This window comes from Mercurialis annua, linkage group LG3 (genome assembly GCF_937616625.2).
Source record: "Mercurialis annua linkage group LG3, ddMerAnnu1.2, whole genome shotgun sequence".
NCBI classification, from domain to species: domain Eukaryota; kingdom Viridiplantae; phylum Streptophyta; class Magnoliopsida; order Malpighiales; family Euphorbiaceae; genus Mercurialis; species Mercurialis annua.
Genome location: NC_065572.1, coordinates 74,592,582 through 74,619,471, shown reverse-complemented (window position 1 = coordinate 74,619,471; position 26,890 = coordinate 74,592,582). Strand labels below are relative to the sequence as shown.

The window sequence follows — 26,890 nt, the reverse complement described above, 5'->3', positions numbered from 1 at the left end:
AACTATTCTCTATTATCTAATGAATAAAAAATAATCGAAAGCCCCATAAAATTGTCGGGGTTGCTCAAAATACACGGAAGAGTAAGATTACATTCAAATTCGCGCATATTTCCAGTTCATCCGTACATCCACAGCATCAAAATAATCGATCAAACCCTAATTTATTAATCACAAGAATATAAACACATTTTTCTTCTTCTTCATAATCTTCTCCTTAATAATGTAATTCAATCAATAAAATTAATTACTCAGTGAATTAGATACGTAAGCACCAATGCCACCAGCATTAAAACGCAGGCTATTCCTTGGTCTATCGAAGTTCCTGTAAATCAATTCAAGACCAAAATCCTTCAATAGTTTTTCAAATGCTAAATTAATCTGTGATTAATATTTACTAATTTTTCTAATTCATAATTAATAATGTTTCCAATTAGAAATTAATAAAAACAGATTAAATTACGTCGGAGTAGATTGCTTACCGTCGCTTGTAGGTGACGGAGCAGGAGCTTGGCCGTGCGCCAGCGGCAACATGGCGGCAAAAATAATAGCAATGGCGGCGAAAAGGCTGAATAAAACCCTAGGAACAGCCATTGAACTATATAATTTGTCTCTAATTAGAACTAAAACTACAAAAAATTTGATTTGCGGAGAGTTTGTGAATTTTAATTATGAAGGAGAAATTGTGAGAAAATTAGATATCTATAGCCAAGAGATTAGTGGTTAATTATGCTTAATGTAGGGTCGACCCGCAAGTTTAGAGGGCATACAAACCCATGTGGTTTTTAATTTTCTTTTTTAGCTTTTTATTAGGCATTTAATAATTTAATGTTTTCTTGTAATTCCAAGCTGTATTGTGTACTAATGATTGTGTATTAGTATTGGGTTGGTTGTGATTCTTGTGAATATGTTTATTGCTGGCTCTATCTGGCAACTTTGTTTAATTCTTTTGCCAGATTTTAGTTTATTTAATATTCTCTGTTGATTCCCTAACCTTAATTAGTTTGATTTTTATTTTTTAGATTATATTACAAAATTCTATTCCAAGGTTGAGATAGTAATAATTTGTTAATTTCCTTTTTCAACTTATTTGATTGTATATAATATATTTAATACTTGTAATACGTGAAACCCGTGATGAGATGAGTTAGCTCAAATGGTAAGAACGTTTTATTTAGGACCAAAAGATCTTTGAGTTTAAATCATTGCGAGATAAGAGAATAATCCTTCAATTTTTTTAAAGAAGGAAAAAAAATCAAATTGGTGCAATTATCAATTATGATTCAACCATTTCAATTAGTGGTTCAATTGTTATATTATAAATAAATTGAAAAACTAATAAATAAGTTATCTTTTAAGTAGTAAATAAAGATTCGGTTTAATAATTATTGCAATTTTTTTTCTTAATGTAGTTGAATCATATTTCATTTGTTTTTTAAAAATCAAACCGAACTAATTTCTGATTTTCAGTCGAACAAACATTTTGTTAGCCGTGACTTAGAACTCTTGTTGATTGTCAACCTTGTGACCCATCAATTCTAATTTCTTTGAAGGTGAACCAGGCTGTGTGTTCGTCTCTGCCCAAAATAAAGGACCCGAAAAAGAGCGAAAAATGGCCTTTAAGGAACCAATTGAACCAAACCAGTTTGGTTTGGTCACTGCTTATAATAGCCAATCATTTGAAAATCACCCAATAGATAAACCAAACAGGATTAAAAACTAGCTTAAAAGATGATTAAACTATAACTATAAACATCCAACTGCTTGATTTTCAATTCACATTAACATTAGACTAGGCTACTTCACATAATTTAGCACCATTTACGTACAAATATTTCCAAACTAATATAGACATCAAAACGAAGCAGTCATGTCTAAGGTTATAAAACAAAATCCAACCCCTCGGGATTCCCTTCCGGCAATTTAACTACTTCTCTAGCTTTCCTTGAGTTGCTATTCAATTCAACACTGGCAGAAATAGAGGGTCCTCTTTTTTCTTGTAGATCTCAAACAACTGCTTAGAGTAGCGAGTCGCCAATGTTTTACACAGTTCAACTTCGTAGGAGCCACGCTCTTCCAATTGCTTGGCAGATTTCTTTAGATCTCCATGAGGATCTCCTTCAGTCAAATATAAGGCCAACTCGGTGCCCCTGTACAATTCCAAACTGTAAATTACCAAAATCTTTTGCAGATAATCATCCATCTCAACACAAGTTTTAGATAGAAACTAAAGGAAAACATGCCAACACAAATCATTAAGATGAAAAGAGATAATGGGAACTTATAATTTGTATTGCCATATCAGTTATACCGGCAATAAAATTTAACTAGTAAATGTGTATACGACGAGATAACAGTTGCTTACCTGAGAGCATCAATTTGGCTAAATCCTCTTTTATTCGCATATATTGTTTCCTTGCTGACTTGTTCGTCGGAGGTTTGCTGCCGATAGAGAGCACATACAGCTTTCATACATAGTTCAAGATTTTTACCAAACGCTGATAGCATATCTGCCTCTAACTCCCACTTAAAACTATCCTTGCTTCTTTGCAATTTGGATAAAATCCCACCAAAATCCACATCACTATCTGACGTATCATCTAAGGCAATGCACATATTATCAGCGTCAGATATATCAGAGCTGTCCACAATGAATCCACCCAAGCTCTCACCCTCACTCTCTGATCCAACTTCCTCAGATTCAACATCTTCAGCATCATCCGTCGCAGCAAATTCTTGTCCGTGTTCAATATTTTGAGAGCTGCTTTCTGCTTTCACTGTTTCTTCACATTGTCTCAAAGTCACCAAACGCCGCCTTGAACGGGTTACATTACATTTAACATTGTCATAAGCAGATTTTGAGCAGCAGTACATATCAGACTCAGCTATATTAGGGACTGATTCCTGAAGATATACTTTCTTTAGCTTAGATATCGGAATATTATCGTCTTCATCACTCTCACTATCACTAGTAATGATTTTTGCAGCTCGTTTTCTCTTAAAAGTTAGAGAGTTTGGAATGTTATCCTTGTAATCATCCAAGTCTTCATCATGATCCTCACAGCCAACAGCCCTCCCAGCAGACTTATTAGATATCAAGTCTTGCTCACCATCCGCTGTTCCGGTCAACACATGATCAGTTGAATTGCAGATTTTTTTAATTTCCTGATCATTAGGGATAGATAATGGGGCTGAATGACCGTCAGAATCATCATCGCTGCCAAAAATGTCGATGACATTTAGACGAGTAGGTTTAGCGCTAGCTGGAGTTGATGGAGCCATCTTCTTGTTAGGGCTTCTTTCTTCTTTTTCAAATGACAAATGTCTTTTAGCCATTCTGTGAGACTCTTGTTCAGATTTCAAACAGACACCTTTGGTTCCAGATAAAGGAGTGTAGCCACATTGATCGTCTTTATAAGTTTTGCCTGCCATAACAGAAAACAAAAGGAAGGCATTTATGAAGGTGGTTTCCAAACAATTAGTAAACAAATATCATATTTTTTAACAAAAGACCGTTTATTTCTAGTATGACAATGCCAAAGTTTCATAAAAGAACAATTAAGAGCAACTAGCGAGTTTCCTGCTATTACTACAATGCAAAAGTTTAGCAAAAAGTTGACATAAGACGGCATGCAAATTTTAATACGGCAAGTATGATTAATTAGCACATCTGTGAAGAAAAAACACACACTGCCAGAATTCAAATCTGCAAGAGCATGAACTTTTAGTTATAAGTTATAACCAATTCTATGTCTATTCAATTTTGAATGATCAAAGGCCTAGCTTTATTCATTGTTCAACACACATATTTCAAATAGAATAAATATCTAGAACTAGTAGACTCTGGCACATTAAATTGATAGGCTCGGATAACATATAGACTGATGACAACCCAAGATATTTTTATCATAATCTCACATTAGTATAAGTGTATTATATGAAACTAATGACAGAAACAAAACATAGTGTAACAAATGAAAACAAATTGTTAAAGTCTTTACCAGGGGTACAAAGGGAAGGTACTGAGTCCAGTGGTTCTTTGCTACTTTGCAGTTGCTCTACTGGCAGAGTATTATTGCCTTTTATCACTTCATTTAGCAATTGTTTGCCACCTCTCGAGAGGGTAATGTCATCCACCTGCGACACCCACAACTCCAATTGTTCGAACTTTTTCTTCCAAACCTCGACCTCACTTTCAGCCCTTGTCTTCTCACATTGCAAAGCAGCATTTTCATCCATAATCAGATCAACAATATCATCATCATCTTCGTCCTCATCTCCATCCTCAGTCAAATCAACAACCGTATCCTTGTGTCCGCCTTCAACGGCTTTTCCACGCTCCATTGCCACATTATTTCTTATCCTCGAAGCCTCTAGTTCAGCTTCGACAGATATTTTCTCGGCTTCTAATCCTTTAAACTTAACCTCAAGTGCTTCATAATCACTCTTTCTCTTTTCCATCTCCAATTCCAATTCTACAATCTTCGCTTCCTCCTTTTCACTCCTCGCTTCCAATTCGCTACAATTACAACTTTTCAAAGCTTCTTCGCTAACAACATCACTTTTCGGAACTTTATTCTCAACTTCTTCCACATTATCCTCCATGACTTAATTAAAAAAATAGCCAATGCGCGAGAAAAACAAGAATATAACAGATTTCTGGAACCAATTTAAGTGTCCTGCATTGAAAAAATCTATTTGAACTTCAAAAGAAAGCGTAAAAAAACATTAGCATTAAATCTTTTAGATAGTGATTATAATTAAGTGTAATTAACGAGGTATGAGTTGTAACGCACTTATAAATTTTATAATCAGAATTCAGACCTTTACGAGTAATTTTGTTCTTCTTCAAATATTAAGCGGAGATCATAACAAGCATGCAACAAAAACTAATTACACAGAAGAAACGAAATAACTTACAGTAATTTGCATCACTATGAATTCTAACGCTCTTGTTCCTATAAATAAATGTGCCTTCGTCTCTAGGGTTTACTGTTTATGTGGAACTGACGATAATCCAGAGAGGAACCGGTAACGGAAACAGGAGAGAATTTATTAGGGGAACGAGAACGAACTATGAACTCACTGGACACTCGCTGACGTGGCGGGAACCTGGATCGGACTCACAGTGCCACCTGTCTTGCTTTTTGTATGAAACAAATCACAAACGACAACTTAAATGTCGTTTAAAATGTGTTTTTCTTTATAGTTTTATAATCAAAATCTAACCAAAATTTCAGTTTAATTAATTTAGGTGAGATTAATCACTAGTTGAGCTTCGACATGATGATCTTTGCTCCTATTACTTTGTTTTTTTACCAGGCTAACAATCAAATCCATATAAAATGATAAATATATACTCGTTTTGTCTTAATTAGAAAGTTTTTTTATTTTTTTTAGGCCAAATGTTGTAAAATGGCCAAATCTTTCATAAAAGTTTCACAAAAGTCCTAACCTTTCAATTTTGTCGATTTTGGCCAAAAACAAATTATTTGGTTTCAGTTGTGGCCAACTCTCAATTTGATTTCAATTTGCCTATGTGGTTCCTATGTGACGCCTATGTGGCATGCCAAATATTGAAAGTTCAGGACTTTTGTGAAACTAAATAATCCATTTTTAGCCAAAATTGACAAAATTGAAAGGTCAGGACTTTTGTGAAACCAAATAATCCGTTTTTGGCCAAAATCGACAAAATTGAAAGGTCATGACTTTTGTGAAATTTTTGTGAAAGGTTTGGCCGTTTTATAACATTTGACCTTTTTTTTATATATCACTTAAGAAATCTTAATGTAACTTTTTACTTTAATCTCTTTTTTACTTCTTGTTTTATCTTATCTTAATGATTAAACACACTTGCAAGGTAATAAATGACATGTACAATTTTAAAACATGTTGATAAAGGCAAAATAAAAAAAAATTATATTTTTTTAATATATATGAAAAACAATAAATAGAATTTTTAGATGGGACAGAGGGAGTAATTTTTTAAAATTATGGTTTAAATAGTAATAATAAATTTAATTACATCATATAGACATATAAGCTTATAAGAAAAAGGTTTAATTGCACCAAAAATCACTAATTTTCGCGTGTTTTTGGTATTTAACATAATCTTTTTTTCTTGGCATAAAAAATCATCAACTTTTATTTTTTGGCATATTCGTCCACATAACTGTTTCGTTTGAAAAATTAAGCGCAAAACGACGCCGTTTTAGCGCAAAACAGCGCCATTTTACATTCAAAACGGCGCCGTTTCACAACTCATGAACTAATATGCCAAAAAATGAAAGTTGGTGATTTTTTATGCCAAAAAATAAATTATGTTAAATACCAAAAACACGTGAAAGTTGTTGATTTTTTTATGCAATTAAGCCTAAGAAAAAAGTTAAACTCATTTTGGGATCCTTAAATTATATGATTTTGGTTTATCAAATCCCTCATTTTCTATTTAGCTTTTTCGGATCCTTAAACCTTCACTTTTTGATTTATTGGATTTTTAAATGAATTTCATTTGGTTCATTGGTTCGTTAAACTTTCCCTTTTTAATTTATTGGGTACTTAAGTGGTTTATAAGTGGATTTTAATATAGGGACTCAATGAATTAAAAAATGAAAGTTTAAGGACCTGAGAAAATAAAAAATAAACCAAAACCAAATAGTTTAAAGATTTCAAAAGGCCTAATTACTTAAAAACCGCCCACCTTGTAAATTTTTTTCATTTATACCATAACCTAGGAAATTTTTTAATTGTACCCTATTTTCGATTTTTATGTTTCGTTTGTACCCAAAAAGTAAATTTTTTGATAATTTAATTAATTTAAAGATGAAAATATTGACAACAAGATACATAAATGATTAATATTAACGTTTTATTAAAATATAGGTTAAAAATAAAGGACTAATTTAAACTCTTTTTTAAAAAAAAATAGGTCAATTCAACTCATTAGAGTAGAGATGAAACATAAAAATCAAAAATAGGGTACAATTGAAAATTTTCCTAAATCATGGTATAAATGGAAAAAAGTTATAAGGTGGGTGGTTTTTAAGTAATTAGGCCAATTCAAAATATGTTAATGAGCTTTGTAATATCTGTTAACATAAAACATCCATTCTATTAACTTTTGTGTATAAAATAGCAATTTCGTATATATTAGGATCACATAATATCTGTTAACATAAAACATCCATTCTATTAACTTTTGTGTATAAAATAGCAATTTCGTATATATTAGGATCATAATTTAGAGTAGAAAAATTAAAGTAGCTAAGTGAGAATAGAAGTAAACATTATGGCCATTTTATACCTTTTCCCCTTTTAAATTGTCGTTTTTGTTAATTTCGTGTACACGTTGTCGTTGGGTATACACTTGCCGTATGTCATGGTCACTGTGTTAGTGTTAGCAGATAGTGAAGAAGACAGATGAGGTTTTCTCCAAGCCGGTGGATGGCTTTTTCCGGACAGAATCCATGGAGGTTAGGTTATTCAAACCAATTCTTCTCTACATCTAAAGAAGAACCAGGACTCGATGACTTCACGAGTTACTTAGATTCCCTCAAGAATTTCGAAAAATCAGGCGTACCTAAAGGCGCCGGCACCGATTCCGACGACGGTTTTGATCTCAGTCGTATGCGGCGGCTTATGGAGCTTCTCGGAAATCCTCAATCTAAGTTTCAGGTTATTTCTCTTTCAATATTTATTTTACTTCCTAATGCATTAATTTAAGTATGATTATAAAAAATTAATTTGTGCTAATGTATCTTAAGGCTGTACATATCGCGGGAACGAAAGGAAAAGGATCAACCGCGGCGTTTTTGTCTAATATTTTACGAACTGAAGGATATTCTGTTGGTTGTTATACTAGGTATTGTATTGAATTTTTCTCTAATGTTGAGTTTTTTTTAAGTAAATTCCGATGGAATGCGATTAATTAAGTAATTAATTATGCTAAATATCGTATTGTAATGTTGTTCTTTTTAGTTAATAGACAAAACAATTATGGAATCTCTGATTTTGGTTAAGCAGTCCACATTTGGTGACTATACGGGAAAGGATGTCGATAGGAAAACTAGGTGAGCTGGTATCGGCAGACGTTTTAAATTCTCATTTTCGTCGGATTAAGCAGAAGCTTGACGAGGCAATCCAGTTAGAAAATGGATATTTGAGCCATTTCGAGGTATTTACTTGCCTCTTGTATTTCTAAGAATAGGCTACTTATGTTCTTGGTTTGCTGTCAGAATTACGGGAGTAATATTGTTTAAAGTTTTGTCATTTCTTCTTTGGGATATTCTGCATGTGTATTTACTTGCCTCTTGTATTTCTAAGAATAGGCTACTTATGTTCTAGGTTTGCTGTCAGAATTACGGGAGTAATATTGTTTAAAGTTTTGTCATTTCTTCTTTGGGATTTCCTACATGCAGAATTTTGATTTGACTATCTGTGTCTAATATATCAGGTTCTTACTGCTATAGCGTTTTCTCTATTTGCTCAAGAGAATGTTGACATTGCAATTATTGAGGTTATAAATTTTCTTCTTCTATGATTGCTTGTTTTTTTTTTTGTAGGGAATATTGATTCTAAATTTTACTTTAATTGTAACAGGCTGGACTTGGGGGTGCTCGAGATGCTACAAACATACTGTGTAGTTCTGGACTTGTTGCTTCAGTCATAACTACAATTGGTGAGGAACATTTGATGGCGCTGGGGGGTTCTCTAGAAAGTATTGCAATGGCAAAGGCTGGGATCATTAAACACGGTCGTCCAGTTAGGTGATTCTCCCCTCACCTTTAATGATTCAATTTTCTGCCACAGGTTTGTGAATTGTGATGCTTTAGGATTCTGTCTTTGCTCCCAGAGCCAAGCTTTTATTTCTTAAGCAGTAGATTTTTATGCATCATATTTCTCTTTTACTCGATACAGATGTTACTTGGTGAACTTTTCACCATTACTTTTCTCTTGAAAACTCATGATCATGATTTAAAATAATGCTGTACCATTAGCAATTTGTAGTTGTGCTTTGTCATACTAACACTTCTAACATTTATGAGAACTTGGGCTGATTTCAGTGGCAGGAACTTGTTGATGTATATTTACTACAACCCCCGTCATATTTAAAAATTCTTAAACTATGGCTCATTAAACTATCCTATTACAATTCCATGGTTATATCAAGTAAAATTAATAAGATCAGTGCATACTGCCTCTTAGAGTGGCCGAGGAACAAGGTCTTCTGCAAATTTTAGTGCAACAACAATTTGGCAAATCTGAAACGTCAGATATAATTTTTAGTCCTGCTTAGGCTTAGTACACCCATATGACAATATAGTCCATTTCTGTAAAATTCAATGATCTAAAATTAACCTTCTTTCTGTTTTGCTTTTGTCTGTATCAACTTCTTCCTAGAGTTTAACTGGTTTAAAATTTCAGCTGGTTCTAGGTGGGCCTTTTCTTCCTCATATCGAATGCATTCTTCGTCATAAAGCATCATCGATGTATGCTCCTGTAGTATCAGCATCTGATTCTGGAATCAGAACGACCATTAAAAGCCTTGGCATATTTGATGGCAGACATTGCCAGTTATGCGACATGGCAATAAGAGTTGAGAAGGATTTTCAGTTGGTAAGTTCTTCAATTACAAAGCTGAACATATTTGTTCAAAGCACCGTGGCGTGCTCTTATTTTTCTTCATCTATCAGTTTTAAAGTTTCCACAAAGCTTATGTTGATAAATGCAGTTTATTGAGCTTTATGACATGAAAATGCGCATGCTTGGAAGTCACCAACTACAAAATGCAGCTACTGCCACATGTGCAGCACTATGTCTCCGAAATCAAGGTATGTTATTCTGTTTTTGTGAGTTATATTTTACTTCACATCAAGGTTTTGCTTAATTGGAACTGAGTCTTGCTTCACAACTGTTAGGGGTTCGTTAAAAAGGAAAGCATCTTAGTAAAATAGTAAATTGTTCTACTACTCATTCATTTGTATTTGATGGATGGCACAGGATTCAGAATTTCTGATGGATCTATCAGGCTTGGTTTAGAAAATACATACTTGCTTGGGAGAAGTCAATGCATATCATGCGCAGAAGCTGAACAGCTAGGATTACCTGGAGCCACCATACTGCTTGACGGAGGTTAATTCTCACTCTTCCGGATGTTATTGGCATGCGCCCTCAGCTTGTAATTGTAAATAATGCGCCCTTAGCGAGATATTACTCAACACGTATTTACCTGTTTTCTGCAATTGTAAATGCCTTTTCAGCTCACACTAAAGAATCTGCAAAAGCTTTGGTGGAGACACTACGAATGACATTTCCAAAAGCACGATTAGCCATTGTAGTTGCAATGGCTAGCGACAAAGACCATTTGGCTTTCGCAAGAGAATTTCTTCTAGGTACACTCCACTGGCTTGCATATTTAGATTTAAGATCGTGCTACTAGAGCGGCATTGCGGGTTTTATTTTCTTCGTAATTTTCCTGATACGTTACAGATTAACTTGGTTTGACATCAGATACCAAACTTCAATTTGTTCCTGAATGTTATAGTGCATAGGGTGTTTATCAATTTTGTCAATTATAGCCTGATTTTAATAGTTTTGTTTCAATTTTAGCCAAGTCATCTTAGTTGAATAAATTAGGCATGATTTTGCTCGCATGGCAGAGATTCAATGATGGCCTATTAAAAGCAAATCCACTCTTTTGAATAAAAAAGGCTAACACAAGAAATTACAATCATCCAATGACGGTCATGTGAGCAAATCATAATTAATTTATTCAATTATGATAACTTGGCTACAATTGAAATAAACTGCTTCAAATCAGGCTATAGTTAATAAATTTAAAAGGTCTGATTAGAATTTGATAAAAGCGCCAAATGTTTGAATTTTTTGAATTATTTCACCAGCGTTTTTTAATGTCTTAGTTATTATAACTCTTAAGGATGAATTCGTACAGTTCTTGATTGTCTAATTTAGATTTGCCACCATTGTCAGATAAACAAGTAGAGGCAGTCTTCCTAACAGAAGCTGACATTGCTGGAGGCAAGTATCGAACAACTCCAGCTCCATTGTTAAGAGATTACTGGATACAAGCGGCTGAAGAATTAGGCATCAGTACACTTCATGATGGAATGGCAGAATACCAAGAACTATTTAATAATATATCTGGTTCTACCGAAAGAGAACGGGAAGGCATAATCACATTGGTCGCTGACAAATCTTTCGAGGTTTCAATGAGAGCTGCATATGAGTTTCCGAGGCGAAAAAGAGGGAACCAGTCAAATGTAGTTGTGGTAACAGGATCTCTGCATATTGTATCATCAGTATTAGCTCGCCTCCATGATTAGGGTAAAATCTAAAATGTACGAGAACATTATTTTTTAGCCAAATGTTCAATTTGAAGTGACTTGTTGTCTATTTAATAAAAATTGAAAGTTTTCAAGCATTAGTATTGTCCTTTTGAGGCTAGGTTAATTTTTTCTTTTAATATTTTATTTTATGTTAACTGAATTTTTCCATTATAAATGTTAGAAAAAAAATGCAGAGAAAAGTATCAAATTTAGTCTAACTTTAATAATTCACAATTTTAGCATAATAATACTTAACGTTTATGCTATTTGAATTAAAACTTGTCGGTTATGACAAGCCTTTATAGATTGAATTAGATTTTCGTAATTCTCTCATCTCTTGAATTTCATTATTTTAGATACAAAAATAAAATGACATCTTTCGCAAATCCTTCGATTGCGAAAAATAACACATTAAAATTCAACAAAAGCCTAAATTCTGAAAATGTTAATCACAAATATGAAATGAATTCACTTGAAAAGGTCTACAATCATCACACTAATTCAAGAAACACAATGACATGAGTATGAAATAAAGTGTCATGAATCTTATACTTATTTTAATACTCCCTCCGTCCCAATAGAGTTGTCCACTTTGCCTTTATCACACAGTTTAAGAAAAACAATTATTACTTATGGGTTTTGTAAAAAATTTCTTACTTTTCTTGTCATACCCCTATTTAATATAGAGTCCACTTTCAATTTACTTATTAGTGGATTTTAAATAGGGCTAATATAGGAAAATTGAGTGTAAAAGTTAGTTACTTTTTGAAAGTGGACAAGAGTTTTGGGACAAAAATATTTCTCAAAGTGGACAACTCTATTGAGACGGAGGGAGTATAACTTTCACACAAACTTAAAATGTGAAGTATTTGAATGAATTCTTCATCTGTAATATAAAATTTGCACATAAATACAAAACAATATCCAAATGAACAAAATTAGTAAACAATAAGTCCTAATAATGGAAAAATTAATGTGATAAGAAGCAGGATTTATGTCTTAAAAAATAGTTAGGGACCCATATGTTCGAGACATTCCTGCATCAAAAGTGGGCCTATTAGAAAAAATAGAAATAAAAAAATAGGCATTTATTTTACATTTTGCCAACAAATTCAACAAAGGATTGGTCGCCATCACCAAAAGGAGAAATGCTAAGAAACTGACTCTCAAAATTTTGTTTTGCATTGGAACCGAAACGAATCGTATAATTAAATGTCGGCATCTTTTCTTGACAATTTAGAACACCAAAATGTCATAAGAGTTTGTGAAAAAACATGTTATCTTTTGAAATTCAAATCATTAACTATATTTTAAGTTTGTCTCTTTATATTTACTCAACAATGCATGCTACTATGCAATAAGAACCCTAAGAGACAAATTCTGTGAAGTCCCATGTGAGTAATGAACAAATTTGTTTTGAAAATGTATAGTTGTACCATTTGATATTTTTGGTAAATTTTAGATATTCAATTTTTGTTTTTCCTACTGTTCCCCAACTTGTTATTGGTGGTTGCATTCATCATTATGAGGGGCTTTTAAGTAGTTTTGTCTAGAAAGGGTAATTATTCATTAGTAGTTTTCATAAAACAAGCATCTTTTATTTATTTTTCACAATTTACCATAGAAATAAGAAGTTGATATATATATATATATATATATACAATTGAAAAAAATCGAACGCTTTTTTTAATTTTTAACAATATTTTTAATTTTCATGATAAAAATACAAACGCCTTTTCTCCCTTTTTGACATACAAAAATATCTTCCATTCATATTAAGCAATGTATAAGTGAACCTCTAATAAAATTAGATATTTAGACAATTATAGACATAGCTTTATTTGCAGACCACGTTACAAAATAAAAATGAAATTATATAACTGTTCTAATATAATAAGGATCAAATTTTCATCTTACAATAGAAGACTAACAATTCTTTCATATAAAAGGGACAAATAAAATCTTCATAAAAAACACAAAGCAAACATTTCATAAAAAATGACAAATTAAATATTTATAAAAACTATACGTTTTCGGAATGTGGAATCCATGGAAATTATGCGCTAGTCTAGTCCCATAAAGCCTCAACGCTGCTAAAAAAATTATGCGCATGTAAAATTCATGAATCTTTTCGATCTTTTACAATTCTAACTAAAGCTGTTATAACTCAAATAGTATAATCGTTTGGCAGTAATCTTTCAGGTCGTGAGCTCAATTCCTCACAAGCGCTCTCCTTTCTCAATTATCAAAACAGAAAAACTAAAGCTTCAAATGTTTACAATTTTAATTCAAATGGAGTGAATTGTCTAGAATCGTTGCATATATTGGGCTAAACTGTAATTTATCATTTACCAGTTTCTACAATTAAATTAAGCAATAACATAGTAACAACATTTTCTAAAAAATTACTTAATTTCTTGAAAATTATTGGGTAAACAATCAAGTTAATATATATCAGGCTAGCTATATGTTTCAATATACATTGAAATACTAATATAGAGTGAGTAGGACCCTTGATGTGAGGAGCATCAAGAAAGAGATAGGGGACACATGGAAAAATATGCAAATATTAACTTCAATTGGATATCACTACAAGATTCGTTCACAATTTAACATATAAAATTATTATTTTTAGCATACTGAATTTAATACAAAAATAAAGGGTAGGAAATGGGAGCTGCACCAAAATATATAGACCTCAACGGTTTCATAAGGCATGATGTGGACATTACATGAACAAATCTATAATGCAATCAACTTTGTGGGCTCCACTTTGCCTAATCATCCAACATCCGTCGTCCTCCGACCAGCTGCTCCGCCGTGCACAATTCCCGATGAACCCTAACCGGAGTTTTATAAATGTGTGGAGTTATGTTTTGCTCATATATTTCGTGGTGTTAGTAAATGATGTTTCAGATTTTGAAGTAAATGAAGCTGATGAGGTCCCATCTTATTAATTTTTTTTATTTTTAGTGATTGTATGCTTTTGGCAACTTTGATTTAAAACTTTGTCCCACTTTAAATATATGAATCATATAGTATGCTTTAAATGATAAGAAATTGCTTGTCTTTATATGTATTAATTGTGTGTGTATAATACTATAACTCTCTCAACAACAAAAATCTATAAGTACAATTATCTTCATTAATTTATCTAATTAAGCCTATCATATAGTGGGGACTCGATCATGATTAATTATAATTAGGCCTACAAGCATGCATGAAGGTCTGTACTTTGAAAAAGGATTATTGTCCGATAATGTTTTTAGTTTGTCTGTAATTGATAAATGATGAAAAATAGTTTGATAAGAAAATGAAGATAATTGCAAAACAAATTTTAAATTGTTTCATAATTATAAAAATTAAAAAATTGACCGCAATTAATAAATAATCCAAATGTTATAAAAAAATGGTTTGGCCTAATATTTACACTCAATTATACATGATCATTGGGCCGAGTATCTGCCCGACCTGCCAGGCCCGCTTGAGCCGGACCTGAATACTAAAATTTTACATAAAGCTTTATTCGAGTCCTAAGCCACATGATAAATCCATTTTTACGGATAATTTTAAACTTATACAATTAGTTAATTTTTAATATATCATGAGTCCGAAAAATATATTATAATAATCGATATAGATAATAATTAATAAGCTCGAATTGAACTCAGTCTAAACCTAGACAAACATCCGAAAGTATCAAATCCGCCCAAATCCGCCCCATAAACAGGTAATACCCTCATTCAAGTTAAATATTGTAAACGTCTAATCTCATATTGGATTTGACTGCCAAACTTGGACGTGCATGTTGAATAGTATAGGGCAAAGGTAATGAACCAAGACATAAAATAACTAAAAGAAGTTTCTTGGGAAGGTATGGATAATATAGTAAGAGTGCATGCCTAGGGTTCATACATCATAATAGCACCTGAAGTCAGCTTCTGAATATTCAAATATATATATATAAAAAAACTTAGAAAAAAATTAAAAAAAAATGCCCTCACAATACAGTAAATGTAAAACAGTAAAAAAGGAACAAGTTTCCAATAATTTTTGATGATTAGTAATGGAAGTATTTGGTGGGTCAGCAAAATTCCAGAATGCAAACTGTGAGTGCAGAAAGTACGTACATAAAAAGGTTTGAAAGAAAGAGAAAAAGAAGGCTGTTGGTTGAGAATGGTAAATGATGAAAATTGATGGATGATAATGAAAAGTTGTATTCATTTGTTCAAATTAATTGGTTGCCCTAAAAGTAATAATTAACAGTAAAAACTCGTTTACTCCATGAAAACACAGACTGCAAACCAGAGAGATTAGGGTTAGGAAATGTATGTAGAATTAAGGAGTAAATAAGGAAGATGATGAGAGGCACGGAGATGGCGTGTGTGCGCATTGAAAGCGTGCATTAATATATAAAAAAGAGAATCAAAGTCCGTATCAGACAAGTTGCTGCGCCCTTCTGCTCCTCATCTTCTTCATCATTTATTTCTGCCTCCCACCTCCTTCGAGCTCTCTTTGTCGTCTTTCATTATGCAATTTTCATTTTATCAATGGGCCAACATTCTTTGAAATTCTAACTTAAAATCCATATTCAAAGCTCATTTGTGTTTTATACATAGTTTCAAGAATTTAAATTTTGAGACTTATTGTTTTTGTTAAGATTATTAAAATTTTGAGACTTTGTTGTTTTTAACTGTGGCCTAAATTATAACTTATTAGGCCTCAATTAAAGTGCATAAGAAGAGATATTAATGGTATTAAAATTTGGAAGTCACTAAAATGTTGTTTAATTTCAGTTTTTTTTTCAAAAAACGTTAATTTATTTAAATTTAGATATTAAATTTTGAAATTATAAGCAACTTGAATTTCCTTAGTAATTTCATATCAAAATGATTTTACATCCTACCACTTCATATTTTTTCTCACATCAATAATGAATATTAAACTTCTGTTTTTATTTTATTTTTGTCAAATGATAAATATATTAGCACAACCACAAAAAAGTGGTAAGCAATGAAACTAGAAACAAATACAATGTCTCAATCTCTCGAGAAAAAATCTAAATTAACTCCTGAAAGCATCGTTACTATCACATCACTAGAAAAATAAATTACTAACTGAAAAATTCTGATTTAGTGACGGATTTCACCTTTTGACCGAGATAAATATGATTCAGTGACAGATTTCAACCTTCTAGCGACGGAAAAATATGTTGCTAAAAAGTTGTTTATAGTAGTGTCATAAACAAAAAAGAGTTGTGATATTTGTAATGCATCACACTCTTGTTAATGCAATTTTATACCTATAAGTGTGCTCACTTGCTAAATATATATACCATAATTTTGAAATTTTGTCAGTTTAATCCTTCACCTTTTTAAGCGTTGCCAAATATATTTATGTTAATGTTTTATCTGACATGACTTGCATGATGTCAAGTAGGATAAAGTTTGTACACGTGGACGTATAAAGTTGTGCCAAGTTATCTTTAAACAAGTTGTGGGTATGTTTAGTAAAAAAACAAAACAATGATGGACGAAAGTTGTAATTTTAAAATTATAATATGTTTGAAAAACGAAATATAGTTGTCCATAGATAAATACATTTTGCCAAAAAGAAATTATTTCTCCATTATGTAACAACATCATTGCTAGTAAATTTAAAAATAAAGGCCTAAATTAAAATTTCATGATAAAAAAATGAAATAATACCAAAATTGAAAATTTAATACGCAGACATCAATTTTGGTGGTATGAGAATTAATAGAGAGTTAAAGTTTTGAATCATCTTTTCAAGAAGAGAAAAGACATTTGCTCACTGGGGGGGCTTTGATGATTCTTGGCATACTCAGCGATTTTCATGGGAACATTCTCCACTTTGCAGTACATAATTCGCCTTCCTTAAAACTATTCACATTCATGGCTGACTTTTTCTTTTAATTTTCTTCATCGGCTCTCTTTTTTTTTTAACTGCATGCATGTCTTTTCCAATCAATCACTCTAAAACCAACGTATGAACAGTTTATAAATAAATGCCCAAATTAGTTTAAATAAATTGAATAGAGAATAAAAATCTGTATGAAACCTTATTTGGGTATATGCATTAGAATCTGATATTTAAAAAGAGCCAATGCACAGCAATATTCTCAGAAATAACTAACAGTTACAAAAATATGAAACGTCAAATATGAAATGTCAAGTGATAATATGAATCGAAAAAACTGTGTCTGTCGTCTAAGAATTCATCAATCTACTGTTAGTGGGTCCTGTATAATGTCATCAAAATTGCAGCTTTATATTTGCAGACAATGGCTGGGCGGCTCTATAAATAATCAGTACCCACCACAAGCTAAGCCATACTCAGAAGACAGCTTACGCATATGGAGTAATATATAAATATGAAAAAGGGATTAAATATTTTACAGCTAACAAAGTTTTATTTGACCCCCCCGAACTAAGAAAAATAAAATTCTACACTCATTTTAGCTAGTTCTATCCATTCTATTTCAAATTTTCCAATCATTTTTTACAACGTCAGCTCCAATACAAATAACATGCTCGAATCATTTTATGACAACTCATATAAAGGATAAAACGAGTCAAAATATCAAGTTTAATATTTCTTTTGCAAAGCCACAAATTTAATCTTAATTGATCTTTTGTGCAAAATTTAGAGGACAAAATTAACTTTTGTTGTTTTTACAATTATCCAACTATATTGCTTTTACTTAGCGGTAACATTATATATTTTATACTTAATAAATCAACATTCATTTTTCAAATAATAAAAATTATGCAATCAATTCAGACTAATTTTTGTTTACATGGCAGTCTGTCAATTAAGTGATGCAATAACGACCCAAGACTATATAGACAAATTTTGAAATGTGAAAAATATACAAATAGTTATTTATAAAAATATAATAAATTGAACATAGTTGTTTAGTAAAATAGTCTTGATTGCATCGTTGCAAAGTTTCTACAAAAATCATTTTTTTTAATTTAGACCTCCGACCATTTCTGGATGAGAAAACGATATATCCGGTTTTTATATTGGTTTTGCAAGGTCAAATTTATCGCTTTTAATTTTTTTAGTCAATCAGATCATACAAATCTGCCTGGTATTACTGCAAAAAGATACGGCATCGTATAAAAATTGAGTGATTTTATTCTTTTTTTTTTTTTATCAAAAGATAGATAAAGTGATTTTATTCTTGACATTTTCGAAACAGTTATAAGTAATTTATTAGTATAACTATTTCCTATACAGTAAAAAGGCCGAGACTTGGGCCTTTTAAGCATTTTCACTCTCTTTCGTAATGTTGGCCTTTGAGCTTTTTGATACTTAATTTTCACAAATTCTTTAAAAAAAAGTTTAGTTTAGGCTAGTGACTCGTAATTTTTTTGTTGCAACAATTTCTCAATAGAAAAAAAATACCCTAGTTTTCTTTAGTCTTTTTTGGGGAGGCTGAACCTAAGAAAATGTCTGCTATATATTTTAGTTTGAATTAATTGATTTTCTGGTTCTCGCAGGTTAGCAAACAAAATCAATACATACATGATATTCCATACTTTCTTGACAGCCGAACAAAATTAAATTATTTGAAAATGCAGCTTTCTTGATTTGATTAACTACCATTCAAAGTTCTTGAGGTGCAATAAATGTAAATGAGTATGCTTATCTTTTTTTTTATATATATGAATAGTATGCTTATCTCTTTCCACACAACATATTATAGGCTTCAAGAATAAACACCAGCAAACTTATATAGTACTAAAATTTATTTTATTTTTATTTAAATGATGGGCTACGACTTGAGCTCCCCCTCAAAATCTTATAATAAATGCAGTATCGATCAGCTGAGATACAACCAAGATAAATCCACTTATATTTAGAGTGTTTTATTACAGAAGAGTAATCTAATTTTAAATGTTTTTATTAAATAATTAGGCAAAATAAATTTATCTATCAACAATTTTAATATTTTTACTTACTATATACCACGTTTCTTAAATCTTACCAGTTTAATCGAGCAGCTTTTCGATCTTTACTTAATATATATCCAGAATTGTTTGGAGATGTGGCACTATATTACTTGTCTACATGTACAAAATTCATTTTATGTGGGCAGTAGGAATCAAAATTATAGAGGGTAATTTTTTTTTTATATAATAAACAAATATTAAATGTATGAAGTTAATGGAATCAATATGTAATAATTTTCTAAATAACATGGCAAATTCAAAATAAAAATCTTAAAAACATTGTACTTTTTTAAATTACCCCCCCCCCCCTCCTTTACGTTACTATACGCGCATACAATCTTGTGTCGTGTTCAGTTCCAAATAACTTGTGTGTGTATTTGACAAATATTTAAAAAGTAATTGATTAAAATGACACTACTTAAAAATCATAGTATATTTAAAAAAACGTTAAAATTATGGGTAGATAAATTCATTTTACCGAATAATAAAATATCATTTTTTTTAAAAATAAAAATAGAATAATCTCCATACTGTAATTATTTTAAAGTTTTTATTTTAGAAAAATAAACCTAAAATTGTTTCAAATTTATTTTAAAATGAATAGTATTAAATTTAAAATAATGTGATAAAATTTAAAAAAACACATATTTTTTCATTATGCATATAAGCAATATATTACAAGAATCATTTAGTTACCCTCTGTCATTGTTGGAAAAGTAAATATTTAGTTATCAAAATAAAAATATTTAAATCTTATTTGAATTTTACTTACCATTATGTTAAAATTCTAGTATATATTTTAATAACCTCAAAACATTTTAACCCCTACTTGTTCCTTATACCTCTGCATCATTTACTACAACTAGCTACCATTATATATCTCTTCTCTCTCTTTCTCTAACGGCTGTCTCCTTCTCGGTAATGTTTTTTGGATTCAGAGGTCATTGTTTTGGATTTCAGTGCTCCATTTTACCTCCTGAATTTCCGTGAGGTTCAGGTTCCCAGCAGCCAACGGCAGTGATCCAACCTAACCTAACCACTTCCCCATATTTGAAAATCAAAACCGCTTCAAAATATATCGTTGATTGCGATAGTTTAGTCTCTTTCACACCATCTCTCCACTTTTCTATCACTTTCCCGGGAAAGAAAAAAACGCAGTCGAGAAAATGAGTGATAGTGTCTCTGATTTTCTTGAAGAATCTGAATTTGGCGACAATACTTTGGACGGAGACGATCTTTTTGCTATCTTTGAGAGCTTGGATAATGTGACGGAGTTTCCTCCAGTTACACCATCCAATGAAGTAGTGGCGGTTAGTGGCGAAGAAACAACGACGACGAGGGCGAGGCTTGTGTCGCAAAAGTCTACTTCTTCTAGTGGTTTACTAGAGTCTGAGACTGAGCTTGAAATTACACCAAAGAACAAGAAACAAAAGACGACGGGAACTGGGACGGGGATAGCTTTTTCAGAAGAGACGAACCCGGAACAAAGAATGTCTCATATTACGGTTGAACGTAACCGTAGAAAGCAGATGAATGAGCATTTAACAGTGTTGAGATCGCTCATGCCTTGTTTTTATGTCAAGAGGGTTAGTTTTTCTACTCATAGTTCTACTTTTTTCTGCTTTATCAGTGTGTTTTTTTGGCTTTTTTTCTTGTCTCGTCTTCTTGTTTTTTGTTTCTTTAATTATATATCTACTAGTTCTTGAATTAAACTCTGCGTTTGCTTTTTTTTTTCTTTTCAGTACGTACTATACTCATCAAAGATATCATAATATATTTTTCTAATAATTATTTTTACGGTTATTAAATTATGTTTCTCGTAAACTGGTCATAGACGTTATGTTTGTTATATTTCGGTAACCGAACTTTTATCATCAACAATAAAAACATACTCGGTTAATTATGTATAATAATTGTCTGGTCGACAAATTGTCTACTTGGTAAAGTTGGATACTCAGCAATATGTTAGCCACAAAGATAATTTTGTTATAAAAAAGTAACAAATAAAAACCGTCTTATAAAAATTGTATAGTTCCGTAACCAAAAAAAAACATTTAACTCTAGAATCTTCTTAACATTTTATGCATTAAATCAATTTCATGAAAAGCAAAATAATTCTTCTGAATGCTTTCTAAGCTTGTTTTGATTTAGTTCAATTAAGTTCTTACAATGTTTCTTGAAATAGGGAGACCAAGCATCAATAATTGGAGGTGTAGTTGATTACATCAATGAATTACAGCAAATTCTTCAATCTCTCGAAGCCAAAAAACAAAGAAAAGTTTACAGTGAAGTCCTTAGCCCAAGAATTATTTCCAGTCCAAGACCGTCACCTCTTAGCCCTAGAAAACCACCGTTAAGTCCCCGGCTCAACTTACCAATAAGCCCACGAACCCCACAGCCAGGTAGCCCTTACAGACCTAGGTTACAGCCACAAGCTGGTTACGTTTCTCCAACCATGGCTAGCTCAATCGAACCATCTCCAACCACTTCTTCTTCATCTTCCATTAATGATAATATTAATGAACTAGTTGCCAATTCAAAGTCCGCCATTGCTGATGTTGAAGTTAAGTTCTCTGGCCCGAATCTTTTACTGAAAACAGTGTCTCCGAAGATTCCTGGTCAGGCTACGAAGATTATCTCTGCTCTTGAAGAACTTTCTCTTGAGATCCTTAATGTCAACATTAACACTGTTGATGAAACCATGCTTAATTCCTTCACCATCAAGGTATGACTTCAAGAATTTTTTAGATTTTGTTTCTTTGATTTTAAATTCTTTAGTTTTTGTTTTCTTGTGTTTATTTATAAAATTTGAATGGTAATAATTCTAGCGGGTTAAATATTTTTACGATTCCCGAACTATGCACTTTCTTAAAAAACGGTTAAAGATATTTTACAATCAAGTTTTTTTCTAACAATGATACATTACCTAATTAATTCTGTTCATAATTTTTTTCCGGTTACTGATTAATTCTGTTCATAATTAATTCAACTTTTGTTGTTTTTACATTACCTAATTAATTCTGTTCATAATTAGTTCAAGTTTTATTTATAGAACAATTGCCAACGTGTTATTTGTTAGTATAATTTAGGAATTGAACTTTCATTTTCACAATTATGAAAGGTTAGATGAAAAAACAAAAATTTAACTGTAAAAATATAACATGAAATGTCGATAATCATCATATCATGGTTCATTAACTGTAAAAATATTTAAACCGGAAAACTAGAGTACTTTCTTTTTATCATGAATTCATCATTGTACTTTGCATTTCTGAGTTCATTTGAAAGAAAAGGAATCAAAATATAATGAAAATTAATTTTCTTGAAAAGAAATTGCAGATATTAATTTCTTTACTTAAATTCTGACCAAAAAATAAATTAGTGGTCCAATCTGGTTTCTTAGAATGGAGCAAGACAGACATACCTATCCTACAATTTTTTTTCAGTTCTCTCTCCATTTAAAATTTGCTCTAAATCAAACTGACCTAAGAGTACATAAACAAATGATTATCTAATTTCCATGAGATTGATAATTTGTCTTTTCTACAAATAATTTAATGAACAATATGTAAAAATGGTAAAATTGTTAGTGCGTTGCAGTGAATTAATTCATGCCCATTTTACGTAAAAAGTGCATTGGTACTGACATAAAATTTAGGACTTGGAAGTTTCAATGCTGAAAACTTGTTTTTAATGCTGTAAAATTGTTCGTTTTTGTTTGTTTTTTTAGGGTTTCTTACAGAGAGCTGTCTTTTTTATTGAGTTGTAATAATTTCTGTGTAAATTATTTAACGATACTGAAGCTAATGATTGAACGGTTCTGGTTTAATTTGTTTAACAGATTGGAATTGAATGCCAACTCAGTGCAGAAGAACTTGCTCAACAAATCCAGAGAACTTTCTGCTAATGAATGCAGTAACTAGCTTTAGCTAGGTCTATTTCAACCTTAATTCCAAAACCTAACACTTTTTTTCTACTTGCTTCTTTCAAATAGATGCATGTACTAATAAACAATTATAGGGAGGTGGGTTAAAATTTCTTGCAGTTACGGTATTATATGATTTTTACAACTCGGTTCTCATCATTTTATTTTATATATTTTACTAATCCAACTTCTATTTTTCTAAAAACGAAAAGTCAATATGTAAATTCATACGAATTATCACTTAAGTGGCCGACGAAAATTATGTGTTACTTTTTCGTTGCCACATAAACATTTAATGGCCAGAAATGCAACAATAACTTTCCGTTTTGAGAAAATAGAAGTTGGGTAATTGATTTTTTTAAAAAAAATGTCGATAAACGAAATTTAAAAATATATAGTTTAGTAACTGCAAAAAAATTAAACCATGGGGTCGTTTAGTTGCATTTAGATTAACAATGTAATTGTAGATTAATTAGTTAGTATTAGGTAGCTACAGCTAGCTAGGGTAGCCCTTTAGTGATTGAGAATCCTCAATTTATCGGTTTCTATTTTAGATTATGTACCAATTCCATTTTTATTTTATGAGTGAAAGTTAATTAATTTATATATCTCTCCAAATTTATTATACTCCTTGTGTTTTGATTTCTTGTATTTAAAATTAATTTAAGTTCGTAGGAACTAGTTCCTGAAGTGGTGATCAATTATTAACCTTCATAAAAGTCATATCTTTTAAAGGGTTAAGTGTAAATTAAATCACAATTACCGTACGAACTTTAAAATTTGCCAAAGTCGGCCATTAACTTTTGTTTTTTGGAAAATCAGAATAACGAGCTAAACAACGCTGATGTGGACATTATAATATGCAAGCATATCAACATTTTTGTTCTTCCATAATTGATTGGTGTTTTAATTTGCTAAAAAATAAAAGTTGGTTATTAGCATTGTCAAGTTTCAAAATCTGTGTTGTAATTGCAAATAACGTTAAAGTTCATATATTTAATTTTCAATTAACCCCTTTTTAAAATCTTTTTTTCTTTATCTAGTCTATATATAGTTTGTTTAAAAATTTTGAATTCTTTTTTGAACGAAAAGGAAATGTGATTTACAATCATCGTAAAACACACGTTAGACCGAATGTAAATTTCACCTGATTCGACACATTGATAAAATAGGCCAGAATATCAAACTTGAAGTGGAACCAAATAGATAAAAAAATTTAACATATAGGAAACTAAATAATAAAAAAAGAGGTCATATGAATAAAAAATTTAAAAATCTAGAGCCCTTTTTTATTTTATACGTGAAAATTGTTAAGCACTTAATGGAATGCTTATAACTTCATTTATAACAAACTTGAAAGAGTGACTAGCTAGATAAATAAAAAAATTAAAAATGAGTGATTTTTTTTAGGAATTAAGCTCCAATTATTCAACTTATGAAATACATACGAAATCAATTTTTTTTGAAGAAGTAGCACTTGAGTTTTTAAAAAACCGCAAGACTTATGAGCATATATATAAATTAACTTTGTGGAAAAATCAGTTATAAAGTTAGTGGTTAGGGTCAATTAGCCCCATTTTGAAAATTTATCTTATAAGTTGAGAGAGCAAATTGGCAATTGAGAGGACAATTAGTTTACGAATTAAGGGAATAAATTGCAAAATTGGATTAATTGATCATAATCATCAACTTTATAATTGATTTGTCCACAAAATTTATTTATATATTAATTGTTCATTATTTATAATTTGAGAGAGCAAATTGTTATTTAAGTAAAACCACACAGGCTAAAAGTTTACTACATGTTGCTACTGAACTTTAAATCTTATATAAAACAGCTATTATCACATTTTGATAATTGGAATTTTATTATTATATAACAGAAAAGTAATATAGCAATTCAGGATAAAAAGATTATTAATGTGGCAATAGATGGATGAGCACTTTATAAATGTTCTTTCACACAAGCAATTTTCAACCCAAGTTGCCATGATAACTTCTCGTTAATATAAAAATAAAAATTATATGATCAAAATATAATAAATAGAGTAGTAATAATCTTTCGGTAAAAACATACAGTTATTTAACCCAAAACTGTATATCATATGGAATGTTTTCCAATATCTTATAGGTTAAGGCTGTTAAGCATAAAACATTCACAACATGTCCCACTTATCCTATAAAATTACCGACAAGATCAAATGTCATAAAGCGCTCAATAATAAATTGTCAAGTTCGTAAATTCAAACATTCTCAGAAACGCTTTTCTTTTTTAATTATCAAAATATACAAATAGTATTTGTCAATTTATTTTAGGCATAATATATTTATATACCTATAATTATATCTTATTTGTTAAATATATATCATAATTTTAAAATTTTATTGATTTCGTTTATTATCTTTTTGAGTCTTACTAAATAGTAAATACGTTTATTGTTTAGTTAGGATAAATTTAGTACATATGGATGTATACAATTGTGTCATGTTATTTCTGAAAAAATTAGGCAAATTTGAAAAAAATAATAGATCAAACTAATAAAATTTTATAATTATAATATATTTGTCAAACAAGACATATCGGGGGGTAAAATAAATATATTTTCCATTTATTTTATTATTTTAATGTAAAACTCTCAAATTAAATAATATTTATTTGAAGTTGATATATAAGATGATGTACTATAATAGTCCATACTGCTAATTTTAATTGCTCTCGTGACATAATTTTATCTGAGTTACAGAAATTAAGAAAATGAATGTCTAATTCTAGAAAAAGGGTGTGTAACAAAATAACATTGCTAGTATATGGATTTTTGGTGGAGACAGTACAATTACTCCCTACATCCACATATTTTTTATTTTGGACGTCCTATTTTAATTAATAATATTTATTTATAGAATATTTTTTATACTATTTTTTTTATCCTCTTTAATAATCATTTAGAAAATATATTTTTAAAAAATTGTGATGCATTTAATGTAATGTGAGAATATAAAAATAAAACTACTAAAAAAATTAAATAATATACAATTGAAATTTTCTCAATTAAAATGAAACGAAAAGAGTATTACTATTTATTATTGAGGTGGTCGTATCCACAGTAAACTGTGTTAAAAACACGGGCTTTTTAGATAAATACTAAAAAAAGATAAAATATTCTCAAGAATACTACTTCAAAGTTTTTTTTTAAGAAATACAATTTGTACTTTTTTTGCAAAAATAACTTTTGTTATTCTCAAAAATATTTGTTTTAATCTCAGGAATACGATTTTGGTTACCCAGCGGTATACTAACACTGTTGGTTAACCAACAAACAAAACTATTACAAATTCAAACTTCAATTTTTATAAAACTAGTTGAAAATTTTATTATAAACCCCTCCGCTTTCATCACCGCAAGAGCAATCAACAATAAAACTTAAATCGTCTTTTTTAAAATCTAAAATTGTTGATTAACCATTAGTTAATCATTTGTTAACCAACAATATATTAAAAACAAAGGTCATTGGTGTACCTTTAGTACACCATTGGTTAAATAGCAATAAAAATAAAAATCAACAACAGTTAACTAACGATTTTATTAATAATATATTCAAAATAACATTTATTATAAATTACCCAACGGTTTACCTAATATT

General features: G+C 30.6%; 3 protein-coding genes across 4 annotated transcripts; 2 read left to right on the top strand and 1 right to left on the bottom strand.

Moving 5' to 3' along the window:
* Positions 1-1,732: 1,732 nt before the first annotated feature.
* On the bottom strand, positions 1,733-5,142 carry LOC126675120 (uncharacterized). 2 transcript variants are annotated; one of them, XM_050369711.2, is made up of 4 exons: positions 4,918-5,142; positions 3,999-4,691; positions 2,363-3,422; positions 1,733-2,147 (listed from the first exon to the last, which is right to left on the bottom strand). In XM_050369711.2, exons 2-4 carry the CDS (start codon positions 4,600-4,602, stop codon positions 1,955-1,957), a joined length of 1,857 nt encoding a protein of 618 aa, XP_050225668.1. In that variant the 5' UTR covers positions 4,603-4,691; positions 4,918-5,142; the 3' UTR covers positions 1,733-1,954. The 2 variants fall into 2 exon arrangements, with proteins under 2 accessions (XP_050225668.1, XP_050225667.1); XM_050369710.2 differs by having other exon boundaries at positions 3,999-4,676.
* A 2,192-nt stretch (positions 5,143-7,334) lies between these two features.
* On the top strand, positions 7,335-11,437 carry LOC126675390 (dihydrofolate synthetase). The gene is made up of 10 exons (XM_050370029.2): positions 7,335-7,671; positions 7,761-7,858; positions 8,020-8,170; positions 8,450-8,512; positions 8,596-8,757; positions 9,421-9,612; positions 9,728-9,827; positions 9,997-10,128; positions 10,257-10,388; positions 10,987-11,437. Exons 1-10 carry the CDS (start codon positions 7,417-7,419, stop codon positions 11,337-11,339), a joined length of 1,638 nt encoding a protein of 545 aa, XP_050225986.1. The 5' UTR covers positions 7,335-7,416; the 3' UTR covers positions 11,340-11,437.
* Positions 11,438-20,156: 8,719 nt separating this feature from the next.
* On the top strand, positions 20,157-23,394 carry LOC126671371 (transcription factor SPEECHLESS). Its single transcript, XM_050365140.2, has 3 exons — positions 20,157-20,910; positions 21,510-22,049; positions 23,166-23,394. Exons 1-3 carry the CDS (start codon positions 20,491-20,493, stop codon positions 23,229-23,231), a joined length of 1,026 nt encoding a protein of 341 aa, XP_050221097.1. The 5' UTR covers positions 20,157-20,490; the 3' UTR covers positions 23,232-23,394.
* Positions 23,395-26,890: the final 3,496 nt, after the last annotated feature.